Genomic DNA, 12584 nt, shown 5'->3' on the forward strand with positions numbered 1-12584 from the left:
AATTTGTACACATTACATCCAATATTCCATATAGTAGTAGTAGCAATTAATTAATATAGTAGCGTATACCAGTAAGAAAACAAAAATTTATTCATATATAGATATATATATATATATTTATGAGTGTGTATGTATCACGTCTTATCAGCTATACGTTTACTTGAGTGTGTATTTTGTATCTGGCATATGGTATCTGGTATTTGGAGATTCTAAGATAAGGAGGTTCGGATACTGTGTGAATAGATTTGTACACATTTTGTTTTGATTATTATCACATTTTCCGGAATTGCCTTTGGTGCTTTCCAAGCTAATTTTAAAGCAAGTATATCTAGCATAATTCGAATTCAAATGCCATCCTGCAAAAAATAATGCAGCTTAAAGCATTTAAACATTTCACTTATGTTAAGATTTGTGGCTCATTCAATTGTGTTTATGATCATGTTTTTATAACTGTAAGAAAAAACAATTTTTAATGTAGTCTGCAGTTGTTTAAATCATCCTTTCATTAGCTCAGAGTGAACCTATTCTGCCACTTTTTGAGGCTTTATTTATTGTCTGAAAAGATTAGGAAGTCTGTAAGCTGAGAAGGTATTGAACAAAAAACCAAAAAAAATCTTAACATAAATGAAGAAGCAGTGAAATATTGAGTAGAACAAATGATATCTGAAATGTATGTAAAACAAGTGAATAAAAAACTTAAGAGAAATCGATGTGAATGATTGTTGCTGTGGAAATTGTTGCTGATATTTGTTAAAGTTCCTTGACAGATTTTATATACAGTCTATACACATATACACGATCTGTTGATTAGCTTTATTCTGAGTTTGTTTTCCAATATATTACACAAACGTGAAGTGCGGCATTTGCAGGCTATGAATGCTCAACGATTTTGGGATATATTTTTACACGGACGAGCCTGTTACTTATTCGTTTTAATGTTTGTATTTATAATGTCGTTATTGTCTTTGGATGTTAACTACAAGATAAACATGTTGCTAGCTATACATATGTACGATATAAATATATATATATAGGTATATATAAATCGGTTGATTGGTATCGTTAATTGGAATTTTCATGTACTGTACTGTAAGCGTTTGAATCAGTCTTTGAATGGGGATACAAATAGACATAGTGAGATAGGTAGTAGCTATAGACATAGAAAGAGAAAAGAGGACGGAACAATGGACGATCGAGTCTAGAAATGGCGAGTGTGAAAGAGTCCGCACAACACAGCTAGCGCGTGTGCAGGAAAGCGATAGCAGTATGTCATAGGAAAGAGATGGCGTGTTCCTCTTTTGTCTGAGTGTCGGGATAATACGTTGTTTCCGGGGTCTACTAATTTGTTTTTTGGCTTGCCCGAGAATCGGAATCGAAAAGTAATGAGTGACAGAGATAGTAAGTGAAGGCATAGGTACAGGTAAAGGTACAGGTAGAGGTAGAGGTATAGGAATAGGTAACTGTTGTTGTAGTTGTAACTGTTGTAGCAATAATAATATGGTAGTAGTAGTAGGTTGCATCTTTTGTTGGGTATTAGGTATTAGGTGAACAGTTGTGGTAACATATGGCGTATTCTTAACTCTTTTCTTTAGATTAGCTTTAGCACTTATTTTCACAAACAAACAAATGAAAATATTGTATATCTTTTCTTTTTTTCATACGTTCGATATATCAAAACAAAAGGAAACAAAAGAGAAAGAGTATTTACCTGCGTTTGGTGATCGGGGGCAGGATGGCCCGTGTTGTCTAACAGTGTAGGGGAAGCAGGGCGAGCATCTATAGCAACGAATATAACATAAAGACTTCACATTTACCACAGCAGACCATTACAAAAAATTATTTGAAAGAAGTTGTAGTAGTCAAAACGGAAAAGATCGTAATTTAAACTTAGGTCAAACTTAGGCATCGAAAAACAAATCAAAACCAATTGAATTATTGAATTTAGTCGCGTTTTATCTGCAGATAGTTCGTAGCTGCCTGTTCGAAAACTGTGATTAATGTTAATTGGAAAGATTGGATATATATTTACTCATCTTCGCACGGGTGGGGTTAATCAAATAATCGTTGTTCTATATAATTCACCGCAGTTCACGAACAAATCAATGGACAACTCAAAATGAAAGGGTTAAATTAAACTGGTCCATAGACCCAAGGGTCTCACATCACTTCCAAATATAGTACGGGCTTATTGAAAATATTCTGTTTAAATTTGATTTGCGCAAAGACATAATTGAAACGAGAGGAAAAGGCGCCAAAAGGAATCAGATCGAATCGGATTAAAAAAAGTGAGAGAGATAGAGAGTTGAGTTAAATGGTAGCATTTGATTTGATTGTGGTTATTGGTCCAGACGTAAGTAGATTAAAACTGTATTAAATATTACCTTCTTATATAGCCCTATTTTTCCCCCGATTGGGGGCTTCATGGAGTTTCTGAATAATGTTCAGATTTCGGTTCTTTGGTTGCTTTGCTCAAGCTTTTGTATGCAGTTTACAAAGTATTATATATATATATATATATATATAAGTTATATAGCATTTGGACGGGCACTTAATCGGCTTATACATATGGCGTTTGATATAAGTAGTTATATGGAAATAAGTAGTTAAAAGTTAAGTTAAGTATTTTACAATATAAAATGTACAATAAATACAAAACACTGCTCGTATTTATTTAAGAATTAATATATTTTGGATTTGGTGCTTGGAGCCCTTGCTGATGCTGTTGTTGTTTTTGTTGTTATATCTTGAACAAAAATGAACATATATCAAATATATATCGAAGAAGCTAATTGGCAAACAAACAAGACCAACATTCAGAAAACCAGAAGGAAAGAAGTCAACGAAAAACGAACAGAAAATCCAAAATCAACGAGAGGAAACAACGCTAAAAGAAATATTTGATTCGAAAAGCAGATACTCGTACTCGTTGAACGTTATAGGGGATATATGGGGGATTCGGTTATCCGGGACTCAAGAGGTTCATAAGTACCATACTGCTGTACTCGTAGTTCCCTACTTCGATCGGATATGTCCTGTCACTGGCCACCACTAATCTCTGGCTTCGACTCCATCAGTGGATAAAGGCATTCTGGGTGACTTTCCACATTAGCACTACTTCTTCTTCGGTTCAAGGCACATTCAGATTTGGCTTGTGAACTATGGCACGGTGGTGATCAACTAGGCAATCAATATCAATTCATTCGGCAATCAGGTGCAAGTAATTCGTATCGTTAAGGCAAACCATTGCTTCAATACTAAAAACCAAATTAAAACAAGTGAACCAAAAAAATCAAACTATTTTCAAATGTTCTTTAGTTGAATATCATGCAAGAGACCATCTATAATGTTACACGTCTAGAAAAAGGCACGCAATACAAGAAGGAGAGACAGGATACCAAAATTAAGTAGGAAATTAAACAGAACATTGGTACAAACAAGTTAAAGGAAGCTAAGTGAAGAGTTATATACAAAGGTAGGGCGTTATATGAAATGAGCATGATTGTATGGCCTGATATCTTCAAAAGATATCATCACTTTGGGTTGTTAGATGATTGATCAATGAGTATGCATAATGCTGGGGGAAATATGTTATATTGTGTGTGTACAACAACAAGAACAACAACTATCTATTGTATATTTTTATTGGATTAGAAATATATCATTGGAATCCAAACAAAAATCGTAAAAAACAAGAAGGAAATATTTATTTATATAAAGTTGGAAAGATCGAACTGATTGGTGCTGAAAATTATTTAATTTGTACATTAACAAAAATCGCATTAAATATTAAGAACAAATTTGGGAGAAAAGAGTTGTACAAAAGATCGCTCGGAATCGTAATGAAAATCAAATTAGCGGCGTTCAAAATTAGAATTTGTATTCAACTTGTAACTGTTTTGTTTCACTTGAAATTTTTGCGATAGAGAGTTAAGACAGAAAGAGAGAAGGAGTGAAAATATTCTCTGTGTTCGCTGATTTGTAATATATATATCGTTTGGTAAACATAAACGAAAACAAAACAAACATTGGGGTATCGGAACAGAAATGGATTGCTATAGTATAGTATATATTATCCCGCTGGTGGAATTGTTTATGTAGTCTGGAAGAACCTGCATAGTTATTCATCATCTTATAAAGTGCTTTCGAGATTAAAGTACATGTTTCGTATTATTTTGTAGTATTGGCTTTCAAATTTTTTGAAAACGAATCAACCGAAAAGGAACCGAAAACGTGAAAAAGAAACTCATGTAAGCCCGTAATAGTTTTTCGAATCGGTTTTCAGTATCACTGATTACTGATCACTGGTTAATTCGTATTCAATTCAAACGAAAAAGAACTCAAGGAAACGAAAACGAAAAATGCGAAAGTCCACTGGCATTTCGGTCTGCACAAAGCCTACTTACTTTTGCCCGGCTGGCCGCGCCCGCCCATTCCGGGCATCATGTTGTCGCGTGGCGGGGGCGGCGGACCCCTCGCTCCTGGCCCCTGACCCCTGCCCCTCTGGCTCAGCCCGCCGCGGCCGGCCACTCCGCCCGGACCCATCTGGTTGTTGTACTGGTCGGGCGCGTCCGCCAAAAAGTTCGACGGCACCAGGCCGCGCACGCCGTCCAGCTCGCCCATGTAGAAACCGTCTTCATCCATATCACCGTAAACGAGTATGATTTCGCCCGTCTTGAAACACAATTCCACCTGCTGCAATTGGGAAAGAAGGTTCGATTGGTTATTAATTATTAAAGACTTTTTTGTAATCGTTGGATTGCCAATTAAAGCAAAACTACTTTGAATTCATAAAGAGTTAAGTTCACATTAGTGATATTTTAAAACGTTTAATTAAGCTTTTTAGCTTTAAGACATTTACTTAAGCTAGGCTAAGGATGTCATATCATAGGGTGTCCTAGCACTTATAGCTGTTGATGCTAGATACTATTTTTAAAACCATTAAAAACCGTTTATTTTTTCATTTTTATCATAAACAAAATGGAACGCTATAAGCATAACTAGCAGTTAAATCCCAAATCATTAGCATCTATAGTTTTCGAGATACCGACGATCATATGGACAGGCGGACATGGCTAGATCGATTCGGCTATTTATCCTGATCAAAAATATAAATAATTTCCTCTACCTGTTACATACTTTTTAACAAATGCAATACACAATTAAACTCTGAGAGTAAGGGGTATAAAAATTACGCATACGCAGTGTGAGCTCATTTGGGTGAAGTCAAACTAAATTTCGGGATTCAGTCTACTGATTAATAAGATGATAAGCCTCAGTGGCATTAAATGCTTTTAGCAATAGTTTTCTTCTCAGTTTCTTGAGCTCTAACTATAGTCACTGACTCACTTCACTCGCCACAGAGGCTACAATATTTTGTTTGAAGCCCGGCATTATGCTGCCAAATAGACCACCCATGAGACCACTTCCCGCCTGACTTTCCCGGAGCTAGAGAATGCAAGCCAAATGAAAAAACTGGATAACGATCAAAGGACTAGACTTACCTCGGCATCCACATTGGGACTCAACTCCTGGGGATCGTAGTCGTAGAGCGCGATCATCCGCTTCACAGGCATATTGGCATATATATCGCCCCAGCGGTCGCGGCTCACGTTGCGCATGCTCTGCTGCGGAACACCCTGGCCGGGCATCACCTGGGCGGTACCACCCACGCCCACGCCCGCGCCTACTCCCTGACCTTGACCTTGACCCTGGCCCATTTGGCCAGCCATCTGGCCACCGGCCGTCATGGAGGCGGTCGTGTCCTCCACCTCAGAGACCATGTTGTGCGGCACATAGCCCCTGCGACCACGCAGCTCGCCCCAGTAGAAGCCATCCGCGTCCTTATCACCAAATACCTAAAGTTGAACAATAGAGATTGAAGGGAAGTTCCCAAAGAATGCACTCATTAGTAATGGCCAAACGACAATCGGAAAGTGGTGATTATTGTAGTTGTTATGTGTGTTGAGTGCATAACACTAACTTAACGAGTATTTATGGAACTATTAGAAGAGAGAACAACGTCTACATAGTGAATTATAGAGTACTGTTTGGTTAGATAGTTGTGGGTTCGGTCAGTTCGATGGGAGGGAGGGGTGGTGGGTTGGTAAGGTAAATCTCAACGAATCTGATTCTGATGTGGTACTGAGTGTGAAGAGTTCGGGGCGAAGGAAAAACATGCACTGATTCATTCAATTAGCGCAACAAGCAAGCGCAGCCAATTCTGGACATAGATCGGTCGCCATAGCATCCAATTTGCACCATCGATTGGGTTTGCGTATCGGATCGGATCGGATCGGAACGGTTGGTGGTAGGTGGGGGGCTCACCACGGCTGGTTGCTCTGAGTCTGGGAGACTGAGGCTGCTGGAACTGCGGCTGCAAAGTGTCTTGGTGGTTCTGTGTGGACTGGGTGTGTTGGGGATCTGCGGGCTTACCTTGATCGTGTCGCCCTCCTGGAAGGGCAACTCTTCATCGCAGCCATCGGGATTGGGACTCATCGTGGATGGGTCGTAGTCGAACATGGCCACGAAGTAGCGTGGTTTCTTCTGGGCCCCGGGCATCTGGCCAGCTTGTCCCGGCTGTCCGGGTTGTGTCTGCTGTTGTCCTGTCTGCTGGCCCGGCATCATCTGGCCCTGTTGCATCTGCTGATGCTGCTGCTGCTGCTGCTGCTGGTTAAGCGCTCCTCGTGGTCCCATCATCTGGCCAGGCATTTGACCGGGCATCTGTCCTGGCATTTGACCAGGCATTTGTCCTGGCATTTGACCAGGCATTTGACCCGGCATTTGACCCGGCATTTGACCCGGCATTTGGCCAGCCATTTGACCCGGCATTTGCCCAGCCATTTGACCCTGCATATTCAGCTGGCCCGGAACTGGTCCTCGAAAGCGTGGCCCGCCCATGGGACCCTGTTGTCCGTAGGGCTGTTGCTGCTGCTGTTGCTGCTGTTGCTGCTGCTGTTGCTGCTGTGGTCCCTGCGCCCTTCCCGGAATCGGAACCATGCCCCGCTGCGCTCCTGGTGCCCCTGGCTGGTAGCCCTGGGTGCGTCGACGATCGCAGGAATTTAAATCAATTTGAATGAATTTAAAATTTTGTTAGCGTCATTATTTTTGGACTCTTTTTTGGGGTGTGGCAATTATTAATTTGTACTCTGTTTTTCATTCACATTGTCTTTAGAGAGGTTTTCGTTTAGCAAAGTGGCGGCGGCGTCTGCGTTTAGCTGGTTTGCTTTAGAGTTTTCTCTTTAGACAACTAAGGAAGTGAAGTACGAAAGCTGTATGTGTGTGTGTATGTCTATGTTTAGTGTGTGTTAATGGAGCATTACGAGCTATGGTAAATACATTTAGGAACTGAACTGAAAAGCCAAAGATCTATAGCTGATAGTCGAGTACGAAGCTATACGAGTATGTACTGAGGGGTTAGGATGTTATCGGAAGTAAGAAAGCACGGATTCGAGTCTAGAGTATCTCTGTGGGTGGATTCTGGGTAGCTTGTGGCTTGTGTGGGTGTGTACACATGTTTCTAGCATTAACTGCGCATTTACATACGTATTTACATATGTATAGTTAGTACAGTATTTTACATAGATCAAGATAAGAGTTACGGATAATAAAGCAGTATTAGATATAGTTAGCACTTGAACAGATAGTCGAAAAGGATTTGCAAATGTTTTTATCTGCACCGTGTCTAAGGGCCTTTGAAAGTTTTTCGATCTTTCTAAGATTACTCAATGTAAGTCCAGAGATAGTCATGCAATTTATACCTTTAATTAATTAAATCTTTTCCAATCTTTCAGACTTTTTGATATACTTACAGACCAGCCAAAATATTCAAATTTGTTCCCTAGAGGCATATACTTATGTATTTACTAATAAAATCAAACGAAAAAAACTACAAACAACTGAAACCAAACCAAAGACATCGTTTTTCTTCAATTTACAAGCTCAATTAGCCAGTTTTCAGCTATCAGTCTAAGCGCAATTTTCGGCTAAGCTAACCAAACAAATATGCATCGAGCACTTAAGGTATGTCTAGAATCTAGATACTTGTACGCAAAGTGTTACAGATACTTATGACTAGTGTGGTGTGGCGAGGTGTGTGTAATATGCGAGAGATGTTGTGGGTAAAACTTACATTCTGGTTCACTTGAGTCTGTGTGGGTTTCGAGAAGAGGCCACCGAGCAGGCCACCTAACAAGCCGGAGCCTCCGTCGGGCTGTTTGTCGGTATCGAAGTATCGAGGTATCGAGGTGTACGGGTTCGATTTCAGTTTTCAGTTTTGGTTTCATATAATGAAAATGAATATGTACTTGTTTTGTTTAAAATTGTTCGTTGCATTGCGTTTTCCTTAAGACAATTGTCGGCATTTCCGCTCAATAATTAGTTAGAACTCTAGTTTAAATCTGAACAACTCAACATAGTTCAAAATCTTAGATATATTTTATTGTTATTTGGAAGTTGCAATTTGCTGCTGCAGTTTAAGACATGCTAATTGTGAACTATACTCGAACGAACTGAAAACCCAAAAACCGAAGTAACTCATAAGGTTCTAGCAAAAGTGGCATACTCTGGCATATCTCTTCAAACCGAAGGAGAGAAAGGTAAACTAAATTATAACAAACAAAATAGGAGCAACTTTACATACATACAAGTTCTTTGGGTGGGAGAAGGTCTCAATTCAATTGCTTTGGTTCTTATCACAAAGATCGGGGAATAAACTGTCTCGCAGCTCTTTGACATGTGAAATTTGTGTGAATTTTGTGCGATTGTCTTAACAATTTCTCTCAGTGTATGTATATAATAGGTTCATTTGCAAAACAAATCGACCGAAAGTAGTAGGAAAGTATATGAATATAAGGGCAGTCCAAAAATATAGGAGAATAAACAGAGAGAGAGAAAGTTGTAAGGAAAATGTAGATGTTAAAACAAATAAAGGTCAACATTAAACTCTTAACAAGAGATATAGATGTAGGAATTTCACAAAAGAATCGATGCAATGGAGTAAATATATGGCGAAGAAGTGATCTTGGAGCTCTGTGTTTGTTAAAATAAATAAAAGTCAACACTGAACTCTTGAAAAGAGATATTAGAATAGGGAAGTTCAGGAAAGAATCGATGCAATGGAGTATTTATATGGGGGAAAAGTGATCTTGGGAGCTCTGATTCAATCATTTTGAAGATGGTGCGCGGGTTTTACAAGCAATGGATTTCTTTTGTTTTACTAGCATTGAGATTGGGAGAGTATGTGGAAGATTATACGCGAATAACTTATGTACATTCTTCGATGGTGTGTGGGCTTCGAGGTATAGATACAACAGATTTTAGAAGAGTTCTTAACCAATTGCTTCGAAATGATAAAACGAAACGAGTTCACAGAACGTTATTTACAGTGTACGCGTGGGCGGACTCCAAGGCGTCGCACCTTCGCCGGACACTCACCTGGTGGCCCGGCTGACCCGGCTGCGGCTGCATGCCCTGCTGCTGCATCTGGTTGGGATCGTACTGGCCGTGATCCTGCTGCCCCATCATGTGCTGCCCCGGCTGACCTTGCTGACCCGGCTGGCCGGGCATCCCGCCCATCTGCTGCTGCATCCCGTGCGGTCCCTGGGGCAGCTGCGGACCCATGCCCATGCCCATCTGGTTGGGCACCCTTCGGGCAACGGCATTGCGCACAGTATCTGCGGAGGCACAGGGAAAATATTTATGTAAATATTAAGCCAATTAGAAATTGAGTCATATTTGTTGTAATTTTTATACAAAGTTTTATTTTATTTCATTTTTTGACTGCCTATTATGTGGATCAAATAAGATTATAATTAACGCAAGTCTTAACAGAACAGTTTTAGTTATCTAAAAGAATGTTTCTCACAATCTTTTAAGCAATAATTTCTACTAACACTTCTTCTCTTGCAATATCTTATGTAGAATAGTTTCATTTAACTAAGCGAATGTTTCTCACAATAATCCACACATACTTCTCTTTCAATATAAATATAATAAAACATTAATTGCTTTTGAAAAGGGCGCATGCTAATAATAAATTCCTAAAATAATTATTTAAATCTACTGACAACCAATGAATAAATATTACAAAGAAATTTTTAACTAAATTATTTTTAGTAAACTTAACAGAATAAACAAGCAATTTAAATTCTAATGTTTTTACAAATAAAAGTTACTCAGCCTGAACTGTTATTGTTTGTTTATTTAATTTGTACGCAGTTTTATGAAGTTCTCTATCATTAATCAAAGTTTTATATTTAATTCTGTACTTACTGGGTATCAAGATGGGCGCGCTATCCGCCGACTGGGAGTCGCGTGACTTGGTGCGGATGGTGACGGCGCGCGGATTGAAGACGCCCAGCTTGCCGATGTCGATGAGGGCGTGGTCGCCGGTGGGCGAGTTGATGTCGGTGACCTTCTTACCATCGGCGTACACAGCGTAGCCGGTTACAGGCCCCGTCGAGGTGGGCCTGTTAACCGGCTGCCATGTCACCAGAATGGTACCGTCCTGCGGGCCGGCCTCGAGCTGGATCTCCTGCGGCGGATCGGGCAGTCCCTTGGTGAGGGTACGGAAGTCGGCGTATGCCCCGGGCGCCTCCTCCTGGCCCGGCCTGCCGGCTATGCCCGGCTGGCCCACGTTGGCTGCGTGCTGGCCCACGGCCCGCAGGTGCTTGGCCCGCACCGTCACCCGGTACTGGGTGCTCGGCGCCAGGCCGGTGATCGTGTGCCTGTACATGCCCGGCTTGACGGTGCGCACCTCCACATTGTTCACACACACCACGTGCTGGTGGTTCGAGTTGGCCGGCAGCCACGAGATGACCGCCGAGGAACACGTTATGTGCGAGGCGCGCACCGCCGAGGGGCCCAGGTGGGCGGTGTCCCGCCCGATGATCATCGTGCAGGCGGCGTCCCTCGAGGTCTGCCGGTTCTGGGTCACGCTCCGCACGCTGATGCGATGCGGCTGCAGGTAAGACACAATAGTTAGTAAGCTCAAACAAATAGAGGAAAGAGCTAGTGAGGAAAGGGTTCTAAAATCAAGAATAAAATAAAGTTCTTCTTTCAATAATCATTTGATTTCGACATATGTAGTATGCCGATTTTGATGATATTTTTAAGTTCAGACATACTCACAAAAACTTGTGAGAAATATTCGTGGCCAACTTGGAATTATACGGCAATATTTCTAGTGACTAGTACCAAAAAAAGGAATACATTTGATATATGATTTTTAAACTTATTACGAAATTTCAATAAAGTGAATTTTAGAAAAAAATATATATGTGAAAAGAGTGAGTTTATTTGGGTTTACTATAAAAATAATTTATTAAAAATAGTAGGGACAACTTTAGGAAAAAAAAGGTGAATGATATGTGAAATTATTGCACATATTAAGTAACTAGTAACATGCAAAAATTAGGAAATTTGTGAAAATGGTATTAAAATCCGAATAAATCGTCTAAAAACAAAATGCTGACATTTTGTTCAAAGACGGTTCATTCACAATCAAACGATCCTCAGGCTTAGAGACAGACTTAAGAATGCCGCTGATGCAACAAGCCTATTCTTGATTTTACAGCCGACTTCTGCTCCCGGTTAGGATGTGGATCTCACCCGCGTGGAGTCCACGCCCTCGATTAGCGCGCGTGTGCGTTCGTTGGCCTTCACGGTGACCTTGAGCACGCCGTCCACGTAGACGTGGTAGCTGTCGATGAGGTTGTAGCCCACTGGCTCCGGCGGCGACCAGCCAATGAGCACGCTCTTGTTCAGCTGCCGTTCCAGCGTCAAGTGCTTGGGTGCTGGAACTGCGGGGAGGAGCAAGAAGTGTGTCATTAGCCAGCTGAGAGTGACCCAGGGACGCGTGTCTAAGCGGACTACTAGCAAAGCCTCTACGGCGGATTAAAGTCGGGTTTCGAGATCGAAGGGATCTAGGGTTATGCTCACATATTCATGCCATGCACGGCGACGCATTCGAGGATCGCCACAAAAACCAAAAGATTAAACTTGAAAGGACGGAAAGGGGGACCGGGAATAGTTACCATTGTCGCTGATGTCGTCCTGGTCGTGCTCCAGATCGGTGTGCGTCTCACTCAAACGAGCCAGGTCCTCGTGGGTGTGTGTGAGCAATGGGTTGTGCGGCGGCAAGGAGGGCAGCGATGTGGTGTCGCACTGCAGCGACCCGGATCCGTCCTCGGCATCGCGCAGCGTCGACAGCACCGCCTGGTGGAACTCCAGGAGGTCGTCGCCTAGCAAGTACAGAGGAGTAGGTTAATAGCGAGCTCTAAATACGAAGTACTCAGATCGGGAGAGGTGTCTTTGGAGGGTCAGTAGGCTACTACACCCACCTACTAAGCGCTGCACAAAGGACGCCGGCACCAGGCCGCGTCGTCCGTCTAGCAGCTCCGCATCCAGGTAGCCACCTTGGGGCTCCCCGCTGGTCCACACCAGCAGATAGTCGCCGGCGCACAGGGAGAGCTCGCCCTCAGCCTCCCTGCAAGGCATGGAAAGGAATTCATTATGAACACTGTAAATGACAAGAGTTAATCTGGCATGTTCTTGAAGTTGGTTCGGTGTATCATACAACCATTGGG

The 12584-nt window shown here is 41.6% G+C and overlaps 1 protein-coding gene across 1 annotated transcript in view; it reads right to left on the reverse strand.

Annotated features, from left to right (window-relative positions):
* Positions 1-12584, reverse strand: part of LOC128252660 (uncharacterized) — a 28026-nt gene that overhangs the window by 2523 nt on the left and 12919 nt on the right. Inside the window, 10 exon segments of the mRNA XM_052980560.1 lie at positions 1709-1776; positions 4404-4692; positions 5502-5855; positions 6433-7032; positions 8129-8209; positions 9433-9671; positions 10270-10957; positions 11608-11798; positions 12033-12239; positions 12339-12484. Of these exon segments, the coding sequence (XP_052836520.1) occupies positions 1709-1776; positions 4404-4692; positions 5502-5855; positions 6433-7032; positions 8129-8209; positions 9433-9671; positions 10270-10957; positions 11608-11798; positions 12033-12239; positions 12339-12484 (2863 nt within the window).

Source organism: Drosophila gunungcola, chromosome 3R (genome assembly GCF_025200985.1).
Source record: "Drosophila gunungcola strain Sukarami chromosome 3R, Dgunungcola_SK_2, whole genome shotgun sequence".
In the NCBI taxonomy this organism is placed as follows: Eukaryota; Metazoa; Arthropoda; class Insecta; order Diptera; family Drosophilidae; genus Drosophila; species Drosophila gunungcola.